This window comes from Calonectris borealis, chromosome 3 (assembly GCF_964195595.1).
Source record: "Calonectris borealis chromosome 3, bCalBor7.hap1.2, whole genome shotgun sequence".
Lineage (NCBI taxonomy): Eukaryota > Metazoa > Chordata > Aves > Procellariiformes > Procellariidae > Calonectris > Calonectris borealis.
In genome coordinates this window covers 84,472,134-84,484,703 of record NC_134314.1, presented here as the reverse complement: position 1 = coordinate 84,484,703, position 12,570 = coordinate 84,472,134, and the positions used below count along the sequence as shown (strand labels likewise).

General features: G+C 41.1%; 2 protein-coding genes across 3 annotated transcripts in view; one reads left to right on the top strand and one right to left on the bottom strand.

The window, feature by feature from the left end:
* The window catches only part of TARBP1 (tRNA guanosine 2 -O-methyltransferase TARBP1), a 40,558-nt gene extending 32,798 nt beyond the window's left edge, over nt 1-7,760 (top strand). The window contains exons 25-31 of one of the 2 annotated variants that reach the window (XM_075146461.1): nt 296-379; nt 852-933; nt 2,292-2,463; nt 2,712-2,903; nt 3,883-4,007; nt 5,178-5,314; nt 7,379-7,760. In XM_075146461.1, coding sequence (XP_075002562.1) covers nt 296-379; nt 852-933; nt 2,292-2,463; nt 2,712-2,903; nt 3,883-4,007; nt 5,178-5,314; nt 7,379-7,544 — 958 coding nt within the window. In that variant the 3' untranslated portion in view covers nt 7,545-7,760. The remainder of the gene's footprint in view (nt 1-295; nt 380-851; nt 934-2,291; nt 2,464-2,711; nt 2,904-3,882; nt 4,008-5,177; nt 5,315-7,378) is intronic. The other variant, XM_075146462.1, reaches the window with a different exon arrangement.
* A 680-nt stretch (nt 7,761-8,440) lies between these two features.
* COA6 (cytochrome c oxidase assembly factor 6) lies at nt 8,441-9,827 on the bottom strand. Its single transcript, XM_075146463.1, has 2 exons — nt 9,459-9,827; nt 8,441-8,875 (listed from the first exon to the last, which is right to left on the bottom strand). Exons 1-2 carry the CDS (start codon nt 9,600-9,602, stop codon nt 8,780-8,782), a joined length of 240 nt encoding a protein of 79 aa, XP_075002564.1. The 5' UTR covers nt 9,603-9,827; the 3' UTR covers nt 8,441-8,779.
* Nucleotides 9,828-12,570: the final 2,743 nt, after the last annotated feature.

Below are 12,570 nucleotides of genomic sequence, written 5' to 3'. Positions count from 1 at the left end.
TAAAAAAAAACAGTCAGGAGTGCTTAATTTTCTTACCTGATGTGTTTTGAAGCAATACAAATCATTCTTCCAAACTTCCTGGTATCAGTAAATTCTCAAATAGAAAATCTGAAATGATTTTGGTGTTAATATTTGAAAAAACTTCTGTGGGAGAAAAATGGATAGGGAAATTAATTTGGGGTGATGATTAAATGAGCTTTACAGAAATACTTTTCTGCTTGTTGAGTTGGAAATACAACTCCTCAGTTAAATTTTGTACCATCTGTGTGTTTGTAACCTTTTTTTTTTTTTCCAGCCCTGTTTTTAGGAATTATTTAAAATTATTTAGAATTTCTGACAGTGTTGTCAGCCAACATAAACTTGGGACTGCTGCTGACAGGTGCTTTTTTTTTTTTCTTTTTGGAGAACATTAGTATTCATTTCTCTGATCAGAGTCGCTGTTAAATCACCCATGTCAAGACATGAGATGGAAAAAAGCAGCAGAGGAGGAATCTGCTGGGTTTTTTTTTTTGACAGCTAAAAGTTGTCACTGAACCATAGGCTAGTATTCAGTGTCCTTCAGAGGCCTAGACGGGATACCCTTTCTTGCGAAACTTGCTTCTTATAATAATAGCATTTGGAGACGTGTTATGGGCCTTTCTTGAAACATAAGTAAAACTTATTTCCTGAATGCTGGGTTTTGGTTTTTATTTGTTTTTAAATGGGTCCTTACTGAATTGTTAAAGTATTCTATTTCCTGTACAGTATATAGCAAATACAATCAGGTTGCCTTATTCCAATTTGACAATTTAAAAAAAAATCCAGTATGTTGCCTTTTTTTGTGCATCTTGCATTACTTTCTGCAATTGCAGGAATGCTAGAAGGAACTGGCAGCGAATCCAAGACCATTTCTTCTTTGCAACATTTCATCCACTTGAGGATTACAGTCTAGAGGCAAGTCCGAGACTATTGCTGATCATTGTATTTGCGTAGTTTTACAACTATAATTTTAACTTTCTTTGTGTGTTCTAATGTAGGATGAATAATGATCAGCTATTGATCAACTATTATTCATTTAAAACTCTGAAAAATTACTTCACCTAAATTGTGATGGATTTTTAGACTAAAACTGTAGCTTAATTCTCTAATTCATACTGTGTTAAAAACCTAGGTCAATTAAGAAGAGGTATGTGTGATGAATGTGCCCATCTGTGTGGGAGTTAATCAGGTTTTATATTTGTGGCTGGAAAAGTTACTTCTAATAACTGAAGAGCATCTACCTAATCACATGTAGTTTGCTAGGATTTTTGACACATCCCCTGTTCTTAGAAGTGACTTGAGGTTGCTTAATTAAATTGTTGTTTAATGTGAATGGGATACAGATATGTAACTCCTAGAGCATTTTTTTCAGCTATTCTTTTTACCATAGCTTAAATAACTGAGAGCTGAATAAACACCGAGGGAAGGCAGGCAAAAATAAGGGTGCAGATAAAAATAGGAGGTAAAGGAACTAGGCTGAAAATAGAAGATAAACATGAATGTGAAGAGGTACATGTGTTCTGGGACAAACAGTGCCATCGTTCAGAGAAGGAATTTTTTTCTTTTTTTTTTAACTGATGTTCTGTGAAATACTTTTGTGAACACTTAAATATGCTAGATATGACTTAGCAAAATTTCGAAGTGAAAATCCTGAACAAGAGAGAAAAAAAAAGCAAGGCTAATACTTGTTAAGTATTTAAATGTATTCAGGGTGCGTCTTAACCTTCATCTTAAGTGTGCATTGGGATAAAAAAAAAAGTCTGGGTTTTAAACTCTTCATCTTATTCAGCCTTTTCCTTGGAGTCTGTGTTTGTTCCTCCTTGATAGATTGTGGTTAGCTGTATTGGTAGTGCTGAGTTGGATTTTACCACTATTTTAATGCTATTGACTGTATTCCTTTTGACATCAAATCAATCTGCATTCTTTACTTGAAGTTCATAAGGGCATCTGAAAACTCTTCAGTGTTACATGTAAAACATTTTCACAAGACCTCTGTGCTGAGAAGCATAGCAGAATTTCAATGCAGATCCTTAAAAAAGATCTAATCAGAGAGAGAAAGACTAGATTTATGAAAGTTTGGGATACCACTGTATGTAAAATGATGAATATTGAGAGATGTATTTGTAAGTTATATCAAGTACCAAGAAAAACAAGGATTAAAATCATAGAATACTAGATAAAAGATGTGTGTGATAAAATTACCAGAGGTTAATTTATTACCTGTTTTGCTTGCTTTAGTGGTGCTCTGCTAATAACACTGTGTTACATTGCAGACAATATTTTACACTCTTCCCCGCCTTTCGGAACTGGCTGAAGATGAATGGATCTCACTTGCTAAATTTGACAGGTTCACTGACGTTCCTTTGCCACCAACATTTCAGTGGTATCATTCTCGAACGGAACTTCTTGATCTGAAACCAAGTGACTGGTCTCAGCAAGACTTGGGTAAAATATAGCTAATCTATATTAAATATAATTATTTGTATGTAGTAGGTGTATACATCTGTATTCAATCTGATCTCTATGTTATCCTGCTGAAGTAGCCTTGTATCTATGTGAGCAGAGTATGTGCCATAAAATAGCAGTAGATGACTAATGGTGTCTACAGTATTACCATTTAGATAATCTTCTTTACTGAAGCAGTAGTTCCACTACCGCTTGCACAGCCATATGACTAATACTTGTTTTTATAGGTTCAAATTCAGTTGAAACAGATAGCCAGACAGAATGGACTGATGTTCAGAGAAAGATTATACCCTGGAAGAACAGTACTCCTAGTTTAGACCTGGAAATGGTATTTCAGGATCGTGCTGCTAAACTTGGTAAATCAAACAGCAGACTGATTGTGGTGGCTTCACTTATTGATAAACCTACGAATTTAGGAGGTAAGGTTGATTGCACATTTTTAAACTTTTATTTTAGACCTTAGAGCCCACTTTGATAGTAGGAATGAATTTCATCTTATGTTGATAATTAGAAAATTATTTAAGAGAAATAGAAATTATTCAGAGAAATAGATCATTAACCTGCAAAAAACTGGTAACCAAAAGAAGTGTTTTGGTTCAGAAGAAGGGGTCTTCTATAGTTACATTTTAAGAAAAAAAACTTACACATAGCATGCATTAATTAAATAGAACTTTGCTATAAATCGTGCTCAGTTTCTTACTGTTTTTTATATTTGTTACAGTTGAGTTTTTCAACTGTTATGCAGTTAAAGGAAATAATTTGCTTTTACTTTTCTTTTCTATAACAATTAAACCAAATCTTGTAGACCTACTAGTTTCTCATGACTGTTGGACAGGAAAGTGCCCGTTCCTGATTAGGTACTCCTTCACAATATCATGCAAGCTGTGATGTAATAAATCCTGCGAATACTTTATTGCATTGTGCTTGCTGTTGTCAGCAGTTTAAATACCTGCAGTGAGACTGTTAATGAAAAATAAGCCCACAAGCTGGTGCTGTCTGCATTGTAATGCTATAACGTGTTGTTCTCTCAAGTCTTTCATTTAACAGGTACTGGATTTAGAGCTTAAGTCTGTGTATGTGTCCATCCATCCCTGCCTAGGCTTTTACACTGACCTGTTAACTTTGTGTAGTTAGTATTGTAGAAGCGCGTTGTCAGACATAGTGCTTTCCTAATTTTTATCCTTCTGCTAAGTTACAAAACATTTTTTTTTTTCTGGTAAATCATATGGAACAAGGTGTGACTTGGAACAGATGTAAGAAGCACCTGAAACTGATTAAAAATAGAGGACTAAAGTAACCATTTCTCTTTCAGATTCTTTGTCCTTTTTCACTTGCTAAAATATTCTGTCTTGGTGTTTATTTTCTACACAAAAATCACTTTAATTCTTCTGTTTGTAGGTTTATGTCGTACAAGTGAAATATTTGGGGCATCTGCACTCGTTGTTGGCAGTCTTCATTATATACAGGATAAGCAGTTTCAGCATCTTAGTGTTTCTGCAGAGCAGTGGCTCCCCCTTGTTGAGGTGAATGGAAACATTTTAATAGCTAAAAAGTGTACTGTACATCTTCAGTTCATCAGATGCATAGTTCAGAGTCTTACTTCTTTTTCTCTTGCAAAATGAACTTTTTATTTAACAGAAGCTCCCGCTGTTATCTCTGAGACTTAATCTTGAGTATTTTGGAGTAAACTTCGGGTCAACCTCATAAAAAAGAATTTTAAAAATACTTTTAATTTCTTATTGCTGTGATAAACTGATTATGTGAGCTGTCGTTACATCTTCCTTTGTGTTTTATAGTGGTGTGTTGGAATTTAATGGTTAGTTATAAAAGTTGAAGAACACTTCATTTATCTTCCTTGGCCCATTGCTTTTGGTAACTTCATGGGGATAATCTTTGAGTTTGCCTGAAGCTAACTTGTGCCAAGCTTTTAGAACCTATTATCAAGCTTATAAAAATCAGGTTTCAACCTATATGTTTAGTATTTGCTAGAAAATATGTTTATGATATTTTATAATAATCTGTTTTTCAAGATCAGCATCTGAAAAATTCAGTGCAAATTTTTCATTTTTTTTTTCCACAGTGTTTACTTTCAGCCTATTAAGATTTTTCTTCGGAACAAGATAGTTGTAGTGTGTTTTGCGTAAAACAGAATGCTGATGGACATGTCATGCCTAGTATCTGTACAGAAGTGTACTGATGATAGAGTTTCTGTTGCATGAACAAATTGGCATTTAATACAAACAAGCAGTTCAGAGAGTAGGAAGAAGACAACTAAGACATTTGTTACTGCAACCTATCACGAGTTGTAATGCAGGCATGTAAGGCAACTCAGCTTCAATACTGGCTGTTGTATTGTTTTGGGAAGGGATGCTAGGTTAAATAACACCTATGCACTTTGTCCCTATGCAAGAGTGATTCTTTTACATTCACATGTAATGTTTGTAGTTGTCAGAAGCATAGAAAGCCTTTGTTCATTGTATTTGTGGGGTACATTTTTGTGGCATTACTTACCTTTTGTGCTATTGCTGAAGAGCTTTTGAAATGGAAAGCTACGTAAATGGACAGAGTCTTTGGGAATAAAAGTCATTCATCTTAAAAACTGTCCAAGTAAATTGATTTTTACAGTAACTTCAGAAGTTTACAAATGGCAGTATTTAAATATTTGTATATTTCTCTCTACTTTTGATGGACAGGTGAAACCATCTCAGCTTGTTGATTATTTACAGCAGAAAAAAACGGAAGGCTACACTATTATTGGTGTGGAGCAGACAGCTAAAAGTTTTGATCTTACAGAATACTGCTTCCCAGAGAAGTCACTATTATTGCTGGGGTAAGAACACACTTTTTTGTAAATCTACCTCTTGCAGTCCATCCCTTCTACTAGTCAGAGTTTGGTCATATGAAAATCAAGTGACACTGGTAAAGGTGGATTTAGAATGGGAAGTGATTATGGAAACAGCAGAGCTTGGCTTTGTGCGCTAAGGAGTGGGAGGTACTGATATCTATTCCTGAACGATCCTTCTCCTCATACTTAATAACCTATCCATACACTACAGCTCCTTTTTTTTATGGGTGGAGGTAGCAACAGTGTGGATTATAGTTTTCCAGGTGTGATAGAGCTATCGTCTGTTCACTTAGTAATACGGGGCCCTGTACGTGTAGGCTGCGGGGAGCTCAGCAAGAAGGAAGGGCTGCCTGTTTGCCCTCCTTAACTCGCCGAGGAGGACTGGAGCGGAGTGGCAGCATGCATAGCTGGGAGATGCTTTAAAATTAAGCATGAGGCACAGGACAAAGTAGCAAGTTTTTGCAGTACAAGCAGAGGCTGGGATGACTTCAGAGAAAAGCAATAACCAGTTCCTATAACCAGGCAAGCCTCAGGTGTGACAAAGGGGAGGCTACTTCAAGAAATCTAGAGGAAAGTGCCTACAAGTTAGAAATCATAGAATCATAGAATCATACAGGTTGGAAAAGACCTCTAAGATCATCGTGTCCAACCGTCAACCCAACACCACCATGCCCACTACACCATGTCCCTAAGGGCCTCATCTACACGTCTTTTAAATATCTCCAGGGATGGTGACTCCACCACTTCCCTGGGCAGCCTGTTCCAAGGCCTGACCACTCTTTCAGTAAAGAAATTTTTCCTAATGTTCAATCTAAACCTCCCTTGGCACAACTTGAGGCCATTTCCTCTTGTCCTATCGCTAGTTACTTGGGAGAAGAGACCAACACCCACCTCGCTACACCCTCCTTTCAGGTAGTTGTAGAGTGCGATGAGGTCTCCCCTCAGCCTCCTCTTCTCCAGGCTAAACAACCCCAGTTCCCTCAGCCGCTCCTCATAAGACTTGTGCTCCAGGCCCTTCACCAGCTTCGTTGCCCTCCTCTGGACGCGCTCCAGCACCTCCATGTCCTTCTTGTAGTGAGGGGCCCAAAACTGAACACAGTATTCGAGGTGCGGCCTCACCAGTGCCGAGTACAGGGGCACGATCACCTCCCTATTCCTGCTGGCCACACTATTTCTGATACAGGCCAGGATGCCGTTGGCCTTCTTGGCCACCTGAGCACACTGCCGGCTCATGTTCAGCCGGCTGTCAACCAGTACCCCCAGGTCCTTTTCCTCTGGGCAGCTTTCCAGCCACTCTTCCCCAAGCCTGTAGTGTTGCCTGGGGTTGTTGTGGCCGAAGTGCAGGACCCGGCACTTGGAAAGCTACTGGAATTGCAGGGCCACCGAGTGAGACAAGAAGGAAGGGCCTGTCTGTCTATCCCTTTAGGACAAAATGGGCAGAAATACCTGTTTTTCAAACCTTTATATATGTAGCTTGTCTTCAGAATGTAGTTCTCATAATCACTTTGTTCTCTTCTAATTAAAAATACAGTTTCAATTACTGTTAACCTTTGGTATCTTCTGGTGTGCTCATTCTGAAGAGGTGAAACATTTCCAGTTCAAGGCTTCCATCAGCTGTGACATTCCCTCATACCAAGACCTCATTGAATGTAAAGTGGGCAGTTGAGCTTCCCTGCTGTGCCAGCAGCTTCATGCCCTGGTCACTTCATCTTTAGCTGCTTGTTTCGCTATATAAGGATGGTTTCAAAATAAAGGCAGAGCGGGAGTCCGTACATTGGGTGTTCAGCTGTTGCTGGACCAGTGAATTAAAGGTGAAGTGCTCTACCAGTTTTCCTACATCAAAGCTTAGTCAGGTCTCCCATGTTTTCCTTCTATCTGTAATGTATTACTGCTTTTAAAAAAAATTCGTTTCTTGTCCTCATCAGTTACATTGAGGGCGGATGCACCATTTGTCAAACGGTGTTTTGATGCTGTTCTGACTTTTGCATCTTCTGCTTTCTGGAACACCTGTCTTTTCCCAGATACAAGTCACTGTTTCTTCTTTACTAGAAATGAACACGAAGGAATCCCAGCAAACCTGATTCACCACCTGGATGTCTGTGTGGAAATTCCTCAGCAAGGTATTATTCGATCACTTAATGTTCATGTAAGTGGAGCTCTGCTGATTTGGGAGTACACAAGGCAACAAGTGATCAAGCAAAAACAACAAAAATAACTGCCAAGAGTTTCGTGCCTTATAGTACAGCTGGGTGACTTACTATGGTGCTACAACATGAAATTCTGAATAGATGAGATACAAACTCAGGGTGAATGAAGATTCTTAAGTTTGCATGTTTTGTTCTCTGTAGTTCAGACTGATTTTTAAATGCCTTAATACTTTACCTCCTTAAATAAAACTGTTGCATTGGAAATAAATACTATTTATATTGCATGTGGTGTGTGTGATTTTCTACTATTAGAACATCAGCATAGTACCATGAAAATCCCAAACTAAAACATACTGCAGTTACTTTGATTGTGATGACCATGCTTGAATTTGAAGTGGTGCCTTCCTATAACCACAATCAAAACTTACTTTAGCCAGAGTGAAGTATTTCATGCCTCCAGCATCTGGATATACTATATAGTTTTTGCAAGGTAAATTCACTTACATTATTAAAAATTGCCTGTGCTGCCCCTTGTCTAAATGCCTTCCCTGGTCAAGTTTACTAATCCTGCTGTAAACAGTCTGTATCTTTAATGGAGTTGCATCAGTAAGGTAATCAAAACCACTAAATTACACACAGGCAGCTATAATGTGAGAATCATGATAAATAACTGCCATACTTCTAACAGAGATACTGATTGAAAACTGGCTGTTCTCACCAAGGTAGGAATTCCTATTGCTTATAAAAAATGAGTATACACAAAATACGTAAATTACGTATCATATGCACAGGATGCATTAGGTCGTCTAATGCCTGCTGTTTTATAAACTGATGTTTGACTTAAACTGTATTTTAGAATACTTAGAAATACTTAGTAAATGACAAATACAAATTACATTATACCACCACCTCCTTATGACAAGGAGGGGAAGTTGGAATGGTTTTTTTTTTAAGGAAAAACTGGTTCACTTATTGAAAAACAATTTTATTGTTTTCTTTAGAATATGTACATTACACTTAAATAATCATTTATTCCTGTGAACAATTTGACTAATTATACATTCAAAACCTTATGATTTGTGAACAGCCCTGCACCATATTTCTTTGACTTGTACTCATGAGAAAGCTGTCCATGACCATCTTTTTTCAGCAGACACGTGAGACCTTGCAACAAGAAAGGGCAGCCTGCATTTCAGGGAGACAGCCAGGGTACCCATTCTTGAGCTCAAGCAGCTTCTGTTGCTTTCTCGTGCGTCTTCCTTCCATAGTTCTCCTCATGAGATTTATTTTGAAAGCAGAGTACCTAAGACTTTCCAGCGGCTTCTGGAGGATGATACCCTTCTGTTTCAAGCTTTCTTTTGTATTTTAAAAAGTCTCTTCTTTTATCAAAGTATTTAACCTGTTTAGAAAGAGAAAAGTTAATTAAAAGAAACCAGCAGAGGAAGAGGCTTTGTGCATCACAAGACTAAGGAATAAACTGTCTTTGATCCCTGAGCTTAAGGAGGATTTTAACTGAATACACTAGTTAGGAGTTTCTCACTCAAAGTGGAAGACTATAGGTGTGTTGAGGTGTGTTTGTTTTTTGTGGACGTGTTTATCATTTTGAAAGTGAACTCCAGTTTCCTGTCATAACCACTCCCATTACTTCCATGGACAGCTTAATAAAAGTAGTCTCATCGCTTTGCTATTTTCACTGTTACGAACAGAGATTATTGGCAATACAAAGCGAAATCCAGCTCAGGAGTTCTGATTTCCCAGCAAGACCAAAAGCGCGCAAACCTCGTTACGTTTGACGAGGGTGCAGGGTTATCGATGGGAAAGCGCAAGACCGCACACGTCCCGCCACCCGAGAAGCGGGAGTGCCGTCATTAGCGAGGTAAGTGCAATGGCTTGTCGATGCCGTTACGAACTCCTCTCTTCGTTCAGCACAGGCTTTGGGAGGCCGAGCGCAGGGGGACGCGTAGGGAGCGGCGGCTGCTCACCCACTGCTGCGGACACCGCGACTCGAAGGACAGCCGCAGCTTCTCGCACTTGGAGTCATCGTCGGCGTGCCTATCCAAGCACCGCCAGAACTCGTCCCGGGCCCCCCAGCACGCCTTCCTCTCCTCCATCGTCGGCGCCGACATCTTCACTACCGGCCTGAACACAAGCCCTGGTTGTCCGAGAGCGCCTCGCCGCCCCGGGCCGGCAGAGAGTCCCCAACCACGCCTCGCCGCTTCCACAGCGGGGCCCGACGCCGCCCTGCCCGCGGTCCCAAGGCGCCGGGGGAAGGGGCCGCCTGAGCGGAGGGAAGGCCCCGGGGCCCGCACCGCACTCACTCGCGCGGCGAAGGTCACGGTGCCGGAAGCGGTACCGCGCTGGGGAGGAGCGGCGCGCCGCTTTTCCTAGGGCGCAGGCGCAGCCCCGGCGGCCCGGGGTGAGATTGGCAGGCGGGCCGGTTGTCCCGCCCCCGCGCGCGGGGCGGCGGTCGCCATGGGGACGGAGCTGCCGGTCCCCCAGCGGACCGGGCCGGGGCAGGTCGGGCCGCGGGGCCGGTCCCGGCCAGCCGGGGCTCCCCAAATCCTCCCGTCCGCAGCGGTTCCCCCCATAGCCCCTTCCGGGGTGCCTTTCCCCGCTGTGGCCTCTCAGTCGGAGGAGGGAGAGCCGTGGGTTTGCGAAAGGCGAATTTGGAGCCCCGGGGTACTTGGTTTCGCGGGCTTGTGCACAGCGGTGCGTGCCTTCTAAAAACCACTCTGGAAAGGTTTCTCGTTACAGACTCTGTCGCTAAGTCAAGCTGATGATAAAAACAAGGAAGAAGAACTGGTTTATCCCAGTGGAAGAAAAATTTACCTGTAGTAAGGGTGGTAAAATAATACCAGAAGCGTGTGGGCCGGCCGGGTGGGTGCGCGGTGAGCTCAGCCTAGCAGCCAAACTAGGCACGAAGCCTGCCGTGCTGGTAAAAAGCATCCAGGAGCAAACTCTGTTTCATTATTTTATTTAGGGTTTGGTGGCGTTTCCTCGTGGCAGGCAGTCCCTGTAGCCAAGGAATTTATAGTCTTCCTTTTACACGTCGGCCGCATGGAAATGTGGAGCAGTTCTGCAGTTTCCAAAGCTATGGCGTGTGTTGCCATAGTAACATGCTGTGGTTTTGGGAAGGGTGACATTTTGGCAGCTGGGAAAAGCCTAACCCTGCAAGCTGCTGAGCCCCTGGCAGCTCCCAGGCCGGCGGCTTTACCAGGAGCTTGTCGATAGCCGGTGCTCCTTCTGGTGCCTGAGGCTGCTCGGCAGCCGGGTCGGGGAGCGGGTGTAGCTGTCGACCTACCTTGAGCTGGTTTTCGTCCTCAGCATGTGATAATGATTCTGGCTGGTGGTGGTGGGCGTGCTTTCCTGGTTCTCCTTTGCAGGTGGCTCACTTGTCTTAATACAAGGAAAGGTATTGAAAGAGAAGACCAAGGATTTGCACTTCAGCAGAGCCCCCTGTAAGCCAGCCAGATCTGGAGGGGATTTTGTTTGTCGAAATACCTAACCAACCCCTTGGAAGGGATGCTTTTTTGGAGCAAAGTGAATGTGACTGCTGCTGTACACTGTACAGTATATAACACAGTCCATGTTCTCATCCCTGCCTATTTGCTTAACCTATTTGCTTCTGTTTGCTAGACTAGGATAGGCAAGAGACAGAAATGCAGTAATTTAATTTCTAATAGAACAGGGGTTTTAAGGTGAGTGGAAGTCACTACAAAAGTAGAATTTCAGTTATGTTTTTCTGTTGAAAAGAATTAATATAGAAGTAAATTTATATTACAGTTTACTTATGACCCTTTTGCACTCAAGCTTTTGCAAGGCATGAATATTGAAAAGAAAATGAATGTTAAGTCTCAAGACCAAAACTTGTGATAATAGGAAATGTCAGTTGTGATTTAGATTTCAAAATTTACAGTGCATTTAATGTTGTTTAGTTACTGCATTCACGAAACAGAGGGGATAATGTGATTATATATAATTAATCAAATGCCCAAATAGCACATCTGGGATATTTGTGATAAATAGTTTATTCTTTAATGACCTGTAGCCCAAGAAATACTCACTGGAGACAATCGTAAATAACTCTGTGTAATGGATATTATGGAAATTTAGTGATCTGGTTTTAGTGCATGAATAGAAAAAAGAACAGGTTTATCTAATACATTTTTAATGGCAATATTTCCATTTGGTTAAACTGCTGTCATAAGGAGGTAGATTTTTTTGTTGTTAGTTAGCCAATTCTAAGTATCTATCTTTAGTCTTTTACTTTTGGGAAATGTGCCCAGGAAGTAATAAATAGGATATTTATAATAGCCAGGCAGGGGCAAATGTTCTAGAAAGATGGGAAGCTGAAAAAATTCCAGATTTGTTAGGTGCGCTGGTTGCCACAGTTGAAGCCATTGAATTACATTTCCATTTAGCAGTTAATGAAATAGATATTAAAGAAACAGATGCCCGACTCCACTGAAACTCTAGCCAGTAATGCGTTAAAGTGAATTGTGTGGAGTTATTACAGTGGTTCAGCTCTCAGACTCTTTTGTACCTATTCTTGCTAATTGGGATACAGCATTGTGTGTGCTTTGCCTTCCAGTTAACATCTAACAGAGCTCTCCTCACCTACAGCCTTACTTACCCCATATTTAATTGAAATTTTCCCAGCAGATTCTGGATTGGCAACCATAACGATTTCTCCTTTCATTTTGGAAGCAATTAGCATGTTACAGGTGTCTGTAGGATTAATAATGCGAGCACTCCTCGATGTACTATAGCTGTGTTGAGCTTTGTGCTTATACCAGGAGCTCAATTAATTTGTTTTTCTTGCATTGAAAGATTCCGATATATGATTGTGCTGGTTTAGGCTGGGGTAGAGTTAATTTTCTTCATAGTAGCTACTATGGGGCTGCGTTTTGGATTTGTGCTGGGAACAGAGTTGATAACACAGGGATGTTTTCGTTACTGCTGAGCAGTGCTTACACAGAGCCAAGGCCTTTTCTGCCCCTCACCCCACCCCACCAGCGAGCAGGCTGGGGTGCACAAGAAGTTGGGAGAGGACACAGCCGGGACAGCTGACCCCAACTGACCAAAGGGATATTC

What these genes read in the sequence shown, in the direction of transcription:
- COA6 (XM_075146463.1), bottom strand. Translation starts at nt 9,602, where the DNA reads ATGTCGGCGCCGACGATGGAGGAGAGGAAGGCGTGCTGGGGGGCCCGG. An exon ending in CGCGGTGTCCGCAGCAGTGG is followed by an intron (nt 8,876 to 9,458) that starts GTGAGCAGCCGC and finishes CTTTCTAAACAG; the next exon opens with GTTAAATACTTTGATAAAAG.